This window comes from Scardinius erythrophthalmus, assembly GCF_964197995.2.
Source record: "Scardinius erythrophthalmus genome assembly, chromosome: 7".
Lineage (NCBI taxonomy): Eukaryota > Metazoa > Chordata > Actinopteri > Cypriniformes > Leuciscidae > Scardinius > Scardinius erythrophthalmus.
Window position 1 is genome coordinate 32,796,421 of NC_138227.1, and position 16,748 is coordinate 32,813,168.

At 38.8% G+C, this 16,748-nt stretch overlaps 1 protein-coding gene across 3 annotated transcripts in view; it reads right to left on the reverse strand.

Annotated features, from left to right (window-relative positions):
- ece2b (endothelin converting enzyme 2b) overlaps positions 1–16,395 on the reverse strand; it is a 71,474-nt gene extending 55,079 nt beyond the window's left edge. Inside the window, exons 1-2 of one of the 3 annotated variants that reach the window (XM_081370113.1) lie at positions 16,182–16,395; positions 16,013–16,093 (exon numbers count right to left, since the gene is read on the reverse strand). In XM_081370113.1, coding sequence (XP_081226239.1) covers positions 16,013–16,045 — 33 coding nt within the window. In that variant the 5' untranslated portion in view covers positions 16,046–16,093; positions 16,182–16,395. Of the gene's footprint in view, positions 1–1,011; positions 1,247–16,012; positions 16,094–16,181 lie in introns of those variants that run through there. The other 2 variants (XM_081370116.1, XM_081370115.1) reach the window with 2 other exon arrangements.
- Between the last annotated feature and the right edge of the window lie 353 nt (positions 16,396–16,748).

The following is a 16,748-nucleotide window of genomic DNA, read 5'->3' on the forward strand; positions in this document are numbered from 1 at the left end:
AGAGAGAGAGAGAGAGAGAGACTGCTGGCCCGAGCTCTCAGTGGTGACACGAAACGGAAGACAGGGTTCAGCAATCTCCTTTTCCTCTTTTCTTCAATTCATGACCTCTCTCCACACTCCGACAGCGAGACCCACTCAATAACTCACACATGTACACAAACAACCACAACACACACACACACACCTGTTAATGCAGACTGAGCAAACCACTAATTATCTCTTAGACATATCCTCAGACACGTTATTGTATCCAAACAGTGACTGTTTTTGCTCGGCAAGACAGATCAACATCTTTTGTGGTTCTTCAAACAAAGTTCCTATGAAACATTCCTAAACATTACCATTGACTACAGCTACAATCAGAGGAAAATGTTTGGATGAAATGATTGTTGTTCAAGCCACTAGCCCAAGCCTCCCCACAGGAAAGAAAAACAACGAAAAATATGTATATCTTTGCCACGAATTAAAAATGAATTCCCACAGCAGCACGTTTTACTCAGTTGTTCCCTCATTTTAAGTTAATCGTGCATATGATATGATTTCTTGTTTTACTAAATCATGGCCATGTTGTAATAATTTTTCCCTTGTTTTAGTTTAATCAAAAGATATGCATATACACCATATATGTCATGTGCAGAGCAAGGTAGAACTTTTTACTGGTTGGTTACACCACTTGACATTTTAGCATCATTACAACTGAAAACTGTGACAGATATACAATTTCTAAGAACTTTTCTTTTAAACTAAGTTTTTCTTCTGGCTCATTGAGCCAGATGCTATTTAGACCAAGCGTATATTGATGTACATGCTGTGCACCAAATGTAAATAGCTAAAAAAAAAAATAGCATCTTGTTTGAATATAGTGCAAATGGCCATAAACGCAATTCACACAAAGTTCAAATAAGCTATTTGTTCTAAGTGTAAATTGTCTGTGCAAAAGTGGGCAGAAACACTGCCATAAACATAATGAAACAGCCCGTAGTATAGCTTTAGTTGTGCATATATTCTCACCAGCTCTGTTAAGTCAGCAACGGCTGCGCCCCGGACAGCAGGAAAACAAAACAATAAATCAATTCCTCATTCAACACGCCGCATCATACAGAACCGAGAACAAGCACTGTAACGTACCTCACACGCCACAAACACATGAAAGACACTGCCTTCCCCCTCTCATTTCCTTTTCTCGTCTCTCTCTCTCTGGTGGTGGCCTCCGTCACAGAGAGACCATAAACAGCGAGCAGAACGCTTTCAGACAGGGGCGGGAGGGGAGAATGAACGCACAGACAAACAACACATGCAGGGGAGTTTGAAAATCACAGTCAGGAGGGTCTGTGAGGGTAGGAGGGGGTTTGAGACATAAAAAGGGGATGAGAGAGAATCAACAGGGGAGTTCTCTGAAGGGATGAAGATAGTGGGAAAAGTAAAGTGCTATGAAAAAGGCCTGGGGCGGCTGCTTGTTTCATTCCACATTATGACAAAATAGAGGAAAGTTCCTTATAAATGAATGTAACACCCAGTGAAAGAGAGAGATGTCAGAATAGGAGCTTTGGCCTAATGTTGCACATGCTGACACATTGAGCCCTGGTGCTCCTATGGGAAACATACGTTTGAATCTTGCTCGCAACATTAACACTAACGTATTCTGCCAGGCAACAATTTGAAGCCCCTAATGGGACGAGGTGATGTTAAAAAATTAAAGATGGGAGGTCAAATTTCTTTTTTGTGTTACCCCGAGAAACTTTGCATTCACTCTCAGAACTTTTGTGATGGAAATAATATGAGACGGGAGGAACAACTATATTTTAGTAATGTTGTCGAGGAACACAATAGTTTTGCCACAGAACGTAAATGTTTTACTAGCGAATGCAAAGTTTCTCGGGAGACACAATAGTTCTGCCTAAGAACAAAAGTTTTGCGAGAAAACAAAAAAAATTTGCGAGTGAACACAATGCTCTTGTGATAGAAGTCAGCATGAAGTGAAAATTCGCTATTTTGAAAATGCATGTTGTAGATATTTGTGTGACTGATTCATCCTTGTCTATTTTTTACTTTTTTTTTTTTTTACCTTGTAATGTTTTTCAATGTTTATCAATTGGTGAAAAGTCCAGTTCTCTGACGTATACCAAATTTAGCCCACTCCACATTTTAATGCAACGCCTACATCTCAAAATCCAATCAGCAACCGATGAATACAACTAAAGATATTTTGAAGAACATGGGTAAATAAACATTTGATGGACCCCATTGACCTCCATAGTTTGAAAAAAAGATATACTATGGAAGTCAATGGGGTCCATCAACTGTTTGGTTACTGACATTCTTCACAATAACTTCTTTTGTGTTCAGCAGAAGAAAGAAATCCATACAGGTTTGAATCAACTTGAGGGTGAGTAAATGATGACAGAATTTTCATTTTTGGGTGAACTATCCCTAATGATGTTTACCCACTAAAATACCAAAAAATAGGGATAGTTTAGCCAAAAAATGAAAATGTTGCAATAATTTATTCACAATTTGAGCCATGGTGCTCATGTAGGCAACTCAAATTCAAATCTTGCTTGCAAAAATATTCATCCCCCAAGTCGAAAAGTCTTGATTTTCTTTCTTTCGTTCAATTAGCTGAACACAAAATGATATATGTGACCCTGGACCACAGCCCTGGGTCACATGGGGCATTTTTTTATTGAAAAATCTATAATTTTGACCTGTTTTGGGTCAATTTTGACCCATACAATGTATCGTTGGCTATTGCCACAAATATACCGACTTATGACTGGTTTTGTGATCCAGAGTCACATATTTTGCAGAATGTTCATTTTGTCCTTTTCTATGCAATCCAAATGATTGGAGACTATTAGCTATCAAGCTCCTAAAAGGTAAAAAATAACACCATAAACACATTGGAAAATGAATGGCTCATGCACTTTAAATCTAAATTTCTACTATATTTCTGAAACATTGGTTTCAACATCTCCATTAGTGTTTCGCAGAAGAAATAAAGTCATACGACTTGGAAATGACACAAGGGTGAGTAACTTATGACAGAATTTTAATTTGGGGTGAACTCTTCTTTTAAAAGAGTGAGGAAAATGAAATAACAGCTAAAATAACATGGACTCCACCATCTCGCAGTCTATACAGTAACATACATTTACATCAAGCTATTTAGAGTATCCACAGAGTTCGAGGCATTCCCCGTAAAAACAAACCGCAACCCTTCCTTTCCTATGTACACATTCGCTCCACAGTAACTCCCATTCAAAATCAGCCCACCATCCCCTATTCCCACAGTCCTCTGACCGCTCATTCATAGGGACTTCATTCAGGCTGACCGCTCAGAGTGTGCTAACACTTCTGCACCGTTAGAGGGGGCTTCCATTGTGGCCGTTTAAAGGGTACAAGGACAGAGAGTCGTACTGTTGTGGTACAAAAGGCCATTCTGTTCTGTGCCGGCAGCCCAACATGCCCTGAAGTAGTTAGACACTTGAGCGCACTTCACACGAGCCCCCCTTCCACTGTAAACCAATACGCACAATGTATGTAGACCTGCTGATAGCAGCTTTTTTAATGAAATATTGTTTTTGACAATCAAGTCAAAGTGAAATGCCAGCTGCAACTCATTTAACAGGACTAACAGGAATGTCAAATGTCGAAGAAAGCAGGGCTGGATTTAATTTTATCTGCAAGGAATTTATTAGATCATAATAGTGGGTGTTTTATAATAGAACGGAGGCCGGTTGTTTGAAGGGAGGAGTCGATAAGTTAGCGAGATTGGTGACATCAGTTGTATCACAGGCGGAACAAGTTATTAGACAGACAAACATTTTTGTAATACCATGCACTGGTGAATCATTCATAAAAATCTAGGAATTTTTATTAAGGAAATAAACATGGTAATTATTCATTTTAAAGAGAAATTGTATCTGTGAGAATACCAGACCAGGATGTAGACCATATAACAGCACCCAGACTGCTCTCATCAGAGTTAGATAAGAGTATAAATTACTTGCTCTTATCATCTGATCATGGTTGTATATCTACTTTAGTATTAATTGGACCTTAATGTTGCCTTTGATACTTTTGACCACAATATCGCTCAAAAACTATGTTGGTATTAGTGGAATGGCATTTGCATGGTTTAAAACTTTTTTTATCTGACTGTTATAGTCGGATAATAAATAAAGATGAATCACAAGTTCAGTATGGTGTACCACAAGGCTCAGTACTAGGACCGTTGCTTTTCTCAGATGATGCTTAGCTCTATATTTCTTTGAGGTCTGACAAAATCTACCAATTCTCCAATGGAGAAAAAAAAAAAAACCAGAGGTCTTAATTATTGTACCAAAAATCTTAATTAGTGTAATAACAGAATATAATCACTTCAGTCAGGAACCTGTGTGTGTGTGCTATTCGATAACAATCTGTCATCTGAAAGCCACATTGTATTTGTAAAACAGCATTCTACCATCTCAGATGTATCGCTAAATTATAACATTATCTCTTAAATTCCAAAAAGCTAATTCATGCATTCATGACCTCAAGACTAGATTCCTGTAATGCATTACTGCAGGTTTATTCATCAAACTTCAACTAGTCCAAACTGCAGCAGCTAGAGTGATGTTTCAGTCAGAATGGTGTATATTACATCTGATGTTTTATATTAAATTAAATCAGAGGTACATTTTTATTTTATTTTCCAACATGCCACAAGTATATTAAATGTTTTTCCACATTTGAAAATGGCTCAGATCTGAACTGAAAATATCGGATTCAATATGATCTTTGCTGTTCACACATGGAAAAATTCGATTCGAAAAAGTCGATTGCCGAGTTCACGCGCGTGATCATAGGTAACCAAACCTATGCGCGTGAACTCGGCAATCGATTACTCTGGACTTCAACCGAAAACATGATGTAAACACAGGTATTTGCGCTGGCTTAAATAACATCATTTTTATACATTTCTTTCACATCTACTGCAGTCAGATTCACCGTGTTCACTCAGAAGGAATCACTCACATTTTCTGTGCACTTGTAATGACACATCAAGGATGTTAAGAGGCTAAAAGCAGGTTTAGTACTTGCCCAATTGAAGTCAACAGGGTGCAAATTTTAAAAATAGAATAACTCGGTGTAGGCAACACCGATTTTTGTCGTTGTTCTCTGTATTGACAGCACTCCAAATGTACAAAAAAATGAGCTCAATGTTAAAATTGACCGGAGTTCTCCTTTAAGCAGCAGTGTGTTCAACAGCAGTGTGCATGCAGCCATTAAGGGTAATAAAGGCATCTGCTTATGAGAATGTACATTTTCTTTTCCGTTTGCTATGCCACCCTCCGTTTGAGCATGTCATCGATTAAACGAAAAGAACCACACTCAGTGTGTGTGTTTTTGTGTGTTTCTGAGAAAGAGAGAGAGTATGTTCCCCAGGGTGCCCGAATGACGTCACCCATCTGGGCATCAAGGTTACCTCACTCCCCGCACGCAGACTGTGAGAGGAAGAAGGGAGGAACGGAGGAAAAACAGAAGGAAGGAAGGAAAAGAAAAGACAGTGGAGAGAGTGCAAAGAGTTTTGATTGGTTTGCTCTTTTTCTTTGAAACAGATTGCCACAGACTATGAGCATCAAACAATGATTCTTGTTCTTGAACTGTTGACCAACGCACATTTGAAAGGAACATTTAGGACTCATAATAAGCAAATTACGCAAACACATACAGCTTTCCTCCGAGCTCGAGTGGTAATGCACCACAGGAATCATGGGAGGGAGCCGTCCGAACGTCACACTCTGCTGTAGAGCTGTTCTTCACAGCATATCGTCATCTATTAACTGCTTACTTCCTGTCTTCCTGTGCAACCCTGACAGACTTCAAACAGCTTCCCTCCTGTTGTCCAAGCTTTCACGCAGGTGTGTTTGCGCACAGAACGCTTACACAGCAAAACACATTTTCTTAAGAAGTAGTTTTGTACAGTTGTCCAGTACAAATCTAAACACTATAAAAACAACAAGTTAAATCTACTTGAGAGGAAATAATGTGTAAAATACTTCCTTTCGGAGAGTAATAATACAAATGTGTAAAAGTTTAAAGAATACAATTTTATTCATATAGCGCCTTTCATTGCATGCAGCTCAAAGTGCTTCACATATCTCAGAATATTGATATTTGAATTTACTGAAGTAAAGAAAAAAGGTGAATTAATTAAAGTAAATATTAATGTCCTATAGATTTTGATTCTCATGTGAATTTATCTTGTTTAGATTATAGGGCTGTCAAACAAATCAAAACTTAAATGAGCAGTTTATGCTGCACAACAAGACAAAATGCAGTCTGTAAAAGAATGAGCATAGAAAACATAGAGAACAAATCATAATAATATTGTTTAGATCTAATATGCAATCTGTAAGCGATCTAGACAAGCTGTAAATTTACTTCGGGAGGATGTGATTAAGAGAAAGAGGAATTGAGTTCTTCACAGTTGACAAAGAGAGATCGCAGCATGCAAAGCCAAACCTCGTCTTCCCTCACTCTCTCTCTCTCTCTCTCTCTCTCTCTCTCTCTCTCTCTCTCGCTCTCTCTCTCTCTCTTTCTCGCTCTCTCTCTCGCTCTCTCTCTCACTCTCTCTCTCACTCTCTCTCTCTCTCGCTCTCTCTCTCCTTTGTCATTTTCATGCCAGTTTTCAGGTACTGCAGTGCAGAGCTGGCAGAATGTTAAACAAGCCAATAATGGCAGCATGGAGGAATAATAGAGACACAGAGAAATAAAAAAGAAAGTTATGAGAAGGTATAAAGTGAGCAAAGAGGGTAAAGACAACACGGGGCAAAGCTGAAGGACAAATGCTGATGATGAAGTAGCTGGTTTGAAAAGATGAAAGAACGACATGACAGGCAGGACAGACAGTCCCTAGAAATCAATAAGGAGTCTTTTTACTCTCTTAACCTTCATATTCTGTTTTAATAGCTCAAAAAAACATAATTAACATTGAAGTATCTGGTTAATATTTCATGAGGTTTCCTAATCTTATGAGAACTGTTTGTAAACAAAATATCAACTTGATAACACACTTCAAACGGCCTCTAAGAATTTTTTTTTTTTTTACATTGCTTATGTCTGGAGGCTCAGAGACGCCAGATAAGCATAAATAAATGCAATGAATTTTCACACCGATTGATGTTTAAGCTGAAGAAACACTTTTGACAGGTTTTTTTTTCCCCAATTCATTTTTCTACAGAAGCAGATGGAAGATCACTACATTTGATAATAGTTGTTTTTCTGAAAAGTCTACTTTCTGAAACAACACAAGATTAAAGCTTCCGTAATGTCTCTCAAGTGAATTTTGATTAGGTCAGAGGAACAAATTAAAAGAATCCGAAGGGAACGTAAGAGGTTAATTGCACAATTACTATCATTATCTGCATACATCCATCACTAGGGCCTCTGGGAAGCAAAACAACTGGAAAGTCAATCTTAAAAGAACATGAAGGTTAATACGTGTTTTCATGAAATTTTATTAAAATCAAATACTATGCTCCGCTTCTGAAACGACATCACCTAGACTATTAAAAAACAATGTTTCCAAATTTTCAATATTTTTTTTTTTGAATGCTAGTTAAAACTTACTAAAGGTCATGCAAATAATAGCAAATAACAACAGATTTTAAAAGATCTGAATCTGTAAGGTTCAGCCGCAACACCGGTTACATCCCCGCCGTTGTTTTGATTTTTTATAGAAATAAAAATTATTTAGTTCAGTTAGAGAACAGACACTACGACAAAAACTGAAGGCGTCTGCTCAATTTAGCATGAGCTGAAGGAGAGGCACAGCTCAGATCAGCAGCAGGAGTCAGATTTCACCTCACTTTGCCCATTTCACCTCACTCTAGACTGACAAGACGATGGCAGAAGATTTGGTTTCAAAGCCAAATGTAAAAGAGCCTATTTAAGCAAGTTTGTCATTGTACTGTTTTGTTGGTGTGTTTTCCATTAAGAATAATAAGCAATATAATATTGATAAGACCTCAAGCAATTTTTTTAAGGCTTTTTGACCCCAAGACTCAACTAATCTCTGCAATTCTCCATCTGTGATCCTTGGAGAGTCTTTGGCCACTCATAATTAACATTCACCGTACATTAGGATGATATAGAGAGCCTAAGGGGGCTTTCACACTAGCACTTTTGGTGCGCACCCGGGTTCGAATGACGTCAGAGTTCGGTTCGTTTGGATGATGTGAACGCTGTTTTCCGAACTCGGGTGCGCACCCGCGAACCGTACTCGAGTTCGCTTAAAAAGGTGGTCTGGGGTACGGTTCATGTGAACTCGGGTACGGTTCGCTGCTGATATGAACGCAATCGAACCAAATCGCGGAAGTGAACCACTATTGATGCCATATAATGTGGTGCGTGCCTGCGTGCGTGTGTGTTTAACAACTTTAAAAGGGTCTATACGCTTACCTTGACGAAAAACGGGATTGACGCACTGCAAGCAGAGATGATTTCTGCTTGCCTCCGCAAAAATTGTCTTCGGCGGACATCCCGCTGTCTTTGGAACGGTTTTAATATTTTTGCGGCAGACAGACGCAAGTGTGTTTCTGTATCTTTTCTTTGAAAACAAAACCAAAGGTTAAAATAAGAAGAACAAACGTGAAGCGAGCAATTCTATCCATTTTGACGCCTTTTCATAGCGGTTACCAAGCAACACGAGCACGCGCCAGCTGCAGCTTGATGACGCAAGCGTACCGCGGTTTAGATACAAATAATATAATGTGAACACAGTCCATCGGGGGCAGGGGGAGGGGGGAGCAATCGAACTCGGGTTCGGAACAGGCAATCGAACCAAGTGTGAAAGCACCCTAAGTCCCTCCCCTTCCGGTGGACCACCATGGGACCTTATTTCGGAAAAATATTGTATGGTAGTCAATGGCGAGAGACAACAAATATTTTGATCTTGTTTGAATTGTGCCCTGAATTATACATATGATGTTTGTCCATTTAAAAGATACATTTTAAAGTCAAGAAAGTCGCGGTTTGATGTAAAACTGTTGAGGTATAAGACTGTGAAAATACGTAATTACACAGACTACAAACCCAAAAGGAGCACATGTGACGTCATACCTTTTCTCTCAATGAATGAACGTCTGTCTGTCATTTTTTCTATAGTCTTACGTTATAATCGTAATGTTACGCCATCATGCCTGAGTGTTTTGTACCAGACTGCACACATACGAGCAACGGATCTTGTGACGTACATAGTGCGAGACGAGAGATGTAGTTCATTGAGCGATTTTCACATAAAACTGCAACTTTCTTGACTTTCATAATCATCTTTTAAATTGACAGACATCATATGTGTAATTCAGGGCACAGTTCAGATGGAATAAAAACATAAATTGTCTCTCGCCATTGACTACCATACATATTTTTCCGAAATAAGGTCCCATGAGCCGGAAGCGGAGGGGAGGGTCTTACACTCCACACATGTCCTCTTCCAGGCAGATTCGTAACATCTTTAGTTGATTGGAACTTCTTAATTATTGCCCTGATGGTCAAAATGAGGATTTTTTTCAATGCTGTAGCTATTTTTTTACAGCCACTTTCTATTTTCTGAAGCTTAACAATCTTTTGCTGCACATCGGAACTATATTCTTTGGTTTTCCTCATTGTGATGGATGATTAAGGGAATTTGGCCTTTGTGTTTCCTCATATTTAAACTCCTGTGAAACAAGAAGTCATAGACAGTTTCATGTTCCTAGTCACCCTGATGTGCTAAAAAATTTCAATTAATGGGAATATACTTCAGAGATATTTTACTGATAATAAATTCTAGGGGTGCCAATAATTGTGGCCCACGTGTTTTGGAGGAAAACATTTATTTCATAATGTGATTTTTCCCCCACTTTTAATTATTTTACTTGAATGAAAGTAATAATGGCAATAATATAATCTATTGCCAATATATTGGCCTTTGGCTATTAAGGCATCGCCATTAGCCATTTAAAAAAACAGAGGTCGACCTCTAGCCTAGAAGTCCAGTATTGTGACTTTGTATAAGAGAAAACCAAATGTCCCAGAGTCAAGGGAAACACTGTTCAAAAAGATCTTCTCTAAGGAACATCAGATGGTGAATGAGAAGGTGGATTGCTGGATTGCTGACCTTAACTTGGACCCTGAACACACACACACACACACACACACACACACACACCGGTACAGATGGAGTCTTGGCGTAGACAGGAAAGTGTGGCCATCTCCCTGCTCTCACACACCCAATGGCAGGATGTACCAGTGCTCTCGAGCCCTGAGCAGTGCTTCAGGGGTCATGCAGGGGATGACTAGAGAGTGCACTCCACCTCCAGAGAGCTTAACAACCAGCCTTTCCCACAGCAAGCCACACCCTGGAGTCTCCCTGTCTTTCTGATCTGGAGCCAGTGCTGTGTTCTCTCCAAAGATGGTTACGGTTTGGATCGGGATTTGACTAGCCGCTCCTAGATTAGACTGAAAGGGCAACTGCTGCTCAAAAAATCATTTTATTACTACTACCATACCACAGTATGCAGTGCTAAGCCTAAAATGGTACCATGTTGAGATAAAGACAACACTATTCCAGATAAGTATGGGTTAATTTTCAGAAAGCGTTAATGGAAATGTTTGCATAATGAAGCATAAACATGCAAACAGGATGATGCTGGTTATAACATCTTTATCGACACAACCAAATAATCCAATAACTGTCGACACAAGCCAGTGCGTCTCTGGCCATACCAAACATCGGTAAAGCTTGGCCGAAAGTTTACAGCAAGCCTCTGGAAATTACTAAACAATAGCGTTGCTATTTAAATGTGCAAAAACCACCAAAAAACTGACGCTGGTACTATTTCTATGATGCACAAAGTGCAGAAACACAGAGGAAGTGGAAGATAAGATAAAGAAGTAAGCTATCAGCGGCCTTGTACACTAGAGTTCAATCCGAAGTACACTGCAAATTTGGTAAAAGTTTTGATGCCATGCACTCCGACGTAGTAGCATCCAATATGAATGTCAGAGAGCGGTGGGTAAGTGCTTTTAGAAATGCAATTTGCCATATTCTTGTTTCACGAAACCACACTTGCATATAATCAGATATACATGCAGCATTAAATATGTGTATCTGGCGTGCTGTCCAAGGAGAGGGCTCCGAGCTTGGAATTTGGCCTGAATCCAGATCTCTCTTCCCCCAACACCCTCCCCCTGGCTGGGATATAGGAATAATTGAGTGTGAGAAGTTGGGGTGGAGGAGGGATGCTGGAAAAACTATCGTGGAACAGAGGTAAGTCGGCTCTGTAAGCCTCCTCTCGTGCTGATTATCTGAACATGCTCCTTCTGAACTTTGCTTATAAAACATTATATAATTTTAGACTGTCTCGGATCTTTCCGCATCCTAAAAACTGATATATTTGCCAAAAACATCTTGAAGGGATAATCCACCCAAAAATGAAAATTCTCTCATTCTTTACTCACTCTATGTCAATCAAACCCTGTATGACTTTCTTTTTTTCTGTAGAACACAAAAGAAGATATTTTGAAAAATGTCTCAGCATTTTTTGTTCATACAATGAAAGTCAATGGGGTCCAAAACAACATTATATTATTAACAAAATATCTTACTTTCATTTGATGGGCAAGTGGAAGAAAGATTTGGAAGAAGGTTTGGAACAACATGAGGATGAGTAAATGATTAATGAAATTTACATTTTTAGGTAACTATGAAACCTAAACTCATGAGAAAACGTAACTATTTTACGTTTTGTCAAATTGGTTGTGAATTGGTATATTTTTTACGATTTGGGTCTTACAATACTAATTTGTTCCCTCGTTTTGAAACTTAAACAAGGGAACAAATTACTATATTGCGCACAGGAATTAGGCTACTTAAAAGTAATGAACAAATTTATTGTGCACATGATTTACTTAAAACAAGGGAACAAATTAGTAAAACGTGCTGACGTATTATTAAGTCGTGGAAACGTTTTGTTAATTCGTGACCACGATACGCATATTTTTTTCCCACATGTCATGTGTGGGGCTCCATAGTACATAAATGTACAATTTTTAGAAAAAAGGCTAAGCAGATTGTATGAAATTGAATAAAATTGTACGAAAACATACCAATTCGGCAAACTGCAATGAAAGTGTGTTGGAGCTATCCCGTGAAATCCCAGGACTGATGGAACTATGTGAAACTAGTGAAACTAGGTCTAGCTACAGTATACCATTCAGATATACTGAACTTTGTGAACCAAACTACAAACTGCATCGGTTTCAAATTATTTGCTAAATTTTTATACTTAATTGAAACTGAAATATTCATTTATGCATTTAACAGATATTTACATTTAGCAGACACTTAACCAAAGTGACTTAAAAAAGAGGAATAAAAGCATTTTGTCAAAAAGCCCGCAATAATATACAAGGCCATCATTCACTGGTTCATTCAAAAAGGTATGCTGTACATTCAGTAGCCTGTACTATATAGCCTATGCCTATGTTCAGGGAGCCCGATCTCACGGGAAAACGTACAAATTCTACGAGGTGGCTTATTCGTACGAATTCATACGACCTGACTCGTACGAATTAGTACGTTTTTTGCAAAATCGTACATATTTTACGAATTGGTCAATTCGTATGAATTCATACGAATGACCTACCCCTGACCCCGCCCCTAAACCTACCCATCACGTGGGTTTAGACAAATCGTACAAATTCGTACGAGTGAGGTCGTACGAATTAGTACGAATTAGCCAACTTTTTATCATTCGTACGAATTCGTACGAATTGGTCGTGAGATAGCGTTGGTTCAGGAGTAATACTGAACTAGTGGCTTTTCTTGACAGGAACAGTGGTGAAGTCATTCATCATTTTTTATATAACATTAGTACAGCATGTGGGAACACAGTGTACGACATGCATCAGTCTACAAATAAATAATCTTGCAGATCCGGATAACAAAGTTGTGGAAATGGCTCTCGTTCTGCAAGCAGTAATTGATTTACAGCCTATTGAACTGGCCTAATTAGAGCAGCTCCATCATGACCTCTGAACACTCCTCCCTAATGTGTGCCTTCACATCTGCTCGAGGTACATTCAATTTACAGAAATTAGTTGCACTTATTAGTGGTGATTGCTAAGTTCTTCAAAACCCCTTTTTCTTAGTTTTAACACTTCAGCGAGTCCCACACTATTTAAGCTACAGACATGAGTGATACCTGAAATCATGTGGGCTGTTTAGGAGGGGTGTGCTGTGATTAGACGTACGATTTTTACCAGACAGACAATAAATTAAGCATAAAATTCCAGTAGACTTTAAATATATGAGAGGGACCAGGTTCCCACACCTTTAGATGTTTTTTTAAATAATGGTTTTACTGAAATGTAGTGTATATTCACTGTAGGATATATCTGTGATTTTTAGATAAAAGAAAAGTGTTTAAGGCTGTTCTGCTTTCAGCTTTGCTGCACCAAATGACTGGAATGTGTTACAAAATCACTGAAAATAGAGAAATAGTCAATCTCTGCTTTTAAAATATCATTAGGGAGCTTTCGGTTACTATTTGTAAATGCTTTCACTAATCCCATTTTCTTTGTTTTATAGTTTGATTTATTGTATTTGTACAATGTCTGTCTGTATGTCCTCCGGGGAGATTATTCTCCTGTCAGGCTGTTGTAAATAAGAATTCATTCTTAAGTGGCTTGCCTGGTTAAATAAAGGTTAAATAAGATAAGATAAGAACGTGAGCCAGTAAGGATCAACTTGGCAACACCATAGCAACTATCATATCAGCCTAGCAACCACATAGCAATGTGTGACAACCACTTAAAACACCACCATTACTGTACAAGCACCTCTCTGGCAAGCACACACAATGCAGTTTTTAACTTAAAGTCCCCCTGTATTCAATAATTATACCCCTTAAATCTCATCTTTGATCACCAAAATGACCAAAATGACATATGTAAACGTTTCTTTCCGTGAAAAATAAAAATCTGCATGCCTTAAAATAGCTTGAATGTAACTTTACACCCTTGCCTCATTTAGTTTACAAGGTTCTATGAATATGCAAATTAGCCCCGCCTCCACTCACTCGCAGCATCTCAGAGATCCACTTGTTGACGATCACGATATGTTTGTGATGTCAGAAACACCAGCGATTTCAAACCGCATTTTTGAGACTGTCTTTGGTTCACTGCAGTTTTAAGGAGAAAATACTCAGCAATGATGTTGACTTGAAAGCATATTAAAAACACCACATAGATAAACAACATTAAAAACTTCAACACAGGGGGACTTCTGTGTTACTTCTACCTGAGCTTAAAATTAAATTAGTTTGTGTAGGTAACCCAAGGCCGTTACCATGTTTAGCACGCTTTTATTTGCATAGGCTACCTAATATGTCAAAAACCGTTTCGATTACATGAATCACTATATTTTCAATTCAAAACGGCCATATATGAGAAAAAAGTGGATGTTACTGTTGGCCTTTTAACATTTCTTTCGTAAAACATTTGACATATTTAAATGTTTCCCTATTTGCATCTTACTCTCAGTTCGACGTTAAACTGACGCTTAGTGCTGGAATTGGCGCTCTGCATCTGTAAAGGTGATGATACACAGGGCAACTTTTTGAGCAATGTTGCTGGGCAATGTTGCCGTCAACGGGCAACCGGATGAGACACAGGGCCCACGACTGATCTAAATTATCCAGATAGAAATTTATTGCTCATTTTCAATGGGAAAGTGCCAAAGACACAATCACTTGGCAAGATTGCCCAGCAACATTGCTCAAAAAGTTGCACTGTGTATCATCACCTTAACTGTAAACCCCGCCTACTTTGAATTGTTTGGCAATCTAAACAATTTCAACATTGACAAGCAGACCAGAATAATAATAATAAAACAAGTCTCCCTCAATATCTATGGTGGTTACGAGCTTCAACCTAATATTTTCAGATTGATTCTTTATAATAAGTGTTCTGTGCATTTCTGGTTATCTGACCATTTTGCAATGTCCTACAGAGTTTTGCACGAGCATCACTCACAGTTGCATAATAGTCCATGTCTTGTTTGTAGGCTGTCATATCTAATTAACAAACATAAATCAAACGACATGACTCTAATTTAAAATGAAATAAATAATAATAATAATAATAAAACCGCAGGTTTCGCATCGTAGTAGTAGGCTACTAAGGAGAGCTCACGCGAGAATAGCATAGTCCTACCTGTTACAGTACAACCAGTACAACTATCCTCGCGCGACCCCCCAGTTGCCATGGTAGCGTACGCCAGTCTATAAAGCGCTGTGCAACTCAAGATGCTCTCGAAGCCACTCCCTGTAAACAAACGAGCGAAACCTCGAACAAACAAAGAGTCAAGGGATAAAAACCGGTTCGTCTGAAGTTGGGAAGCTGTTCTACAGTAAAAAGGAATCTGAGTTATTCTAGAAAACCAACGAGTTCGGCGTGTCGTGTTGTCTTCGGGGAATAGTTGATGGTTTCAGGGAATCTACAAGCGTACAAGAAATAGTTTGTTTGTGATAGAGAGCAGCGATAGCCTATAGCGATGTCACAATTCAGCCCCACGAACATTTTGACGTACATCAACTGTTTATTTCCATAAAAAAATTGCTTCGGGCTCAATGAAACGCGGAAACGAGTGTGGAAACCAGGAAACACGAATACAACAAAACGTTGGTTTAAAATAAACAGTTTGTTGCGTTATACAAGAGTAGAACATCATTTGTCATGAGTTTCGTTACATCAGTCATTGCGCAACCGAAGTGTAAACATAAAAATACAGACGCGCGATAACCATGGTGTGGTGCATCTCCAAATGTGCACAATTTGCCTTTTTACGTGCCAAGAATCAATTTAAAGAATCAATTCGCCCAACGACACGGCTTGCAGATGCTGTGATGTGATAGATAAAAAAAATAAAATAAAAAAATATATATATAAATATATATAAAAAACCATCAGTGCGACTCACGTTATTTCGTAAATCTTGCAGCGCTACACTCATCGTGCAGCATCGGCGCTCCGCACGCGACTAAGCCATCATCCCTCGCGCCTGAAACAAACATGACCCGTGAGAGTTAAAACCATCGTTCATCCATTCGGAGGCGCTATTAGATATTGAAAACAGACGTTTACCCTACCGCTGTACGTTTCAGAAGACGGCGCGCATTATGGGTTGCTGTGCCACCGTCAACGACCAGCAAGTCCTATGCTCTGTGTGTTACAACATAGAAAGATGTCTGTGGGAGATAGATAGAGATCAGCCTGTGCGCGCTCTCTCTCTCTCTCTCTCTCTCTCTCTCTCTCTCTCTCTCTCTCTCTCTCTCTCTCTCTCTCTCTCTCTCTCTCTCTCTCATTCCCCCGCCCCTTTCGCTCTCATGCGCGCCGGCTCCGATCTCGATCTCCTGCCGCATCTGTATGGATGGAGGTGATGCTGACGCTGTCATAAGCATCAAGAGAGATGAGCGCTATAATAGCCTCTTCATGTACTCTTAAAAAACACCTGTATATAGTTCTTGAGTTGCCATATGGTTCTTTGGAGATTAAAACGTCTTGACGTTACATTATAGATTATCCACTGGTTATATGGTGCTAGAATTATGCTTTTTTTTTTTAAGTTATTCGAAGTCGCTTCTATGTGTAAAACCATTTGCTTCTGATTTAAAATATCTATCTATCTATCTATCTATCTATCTATAGTATCTAAA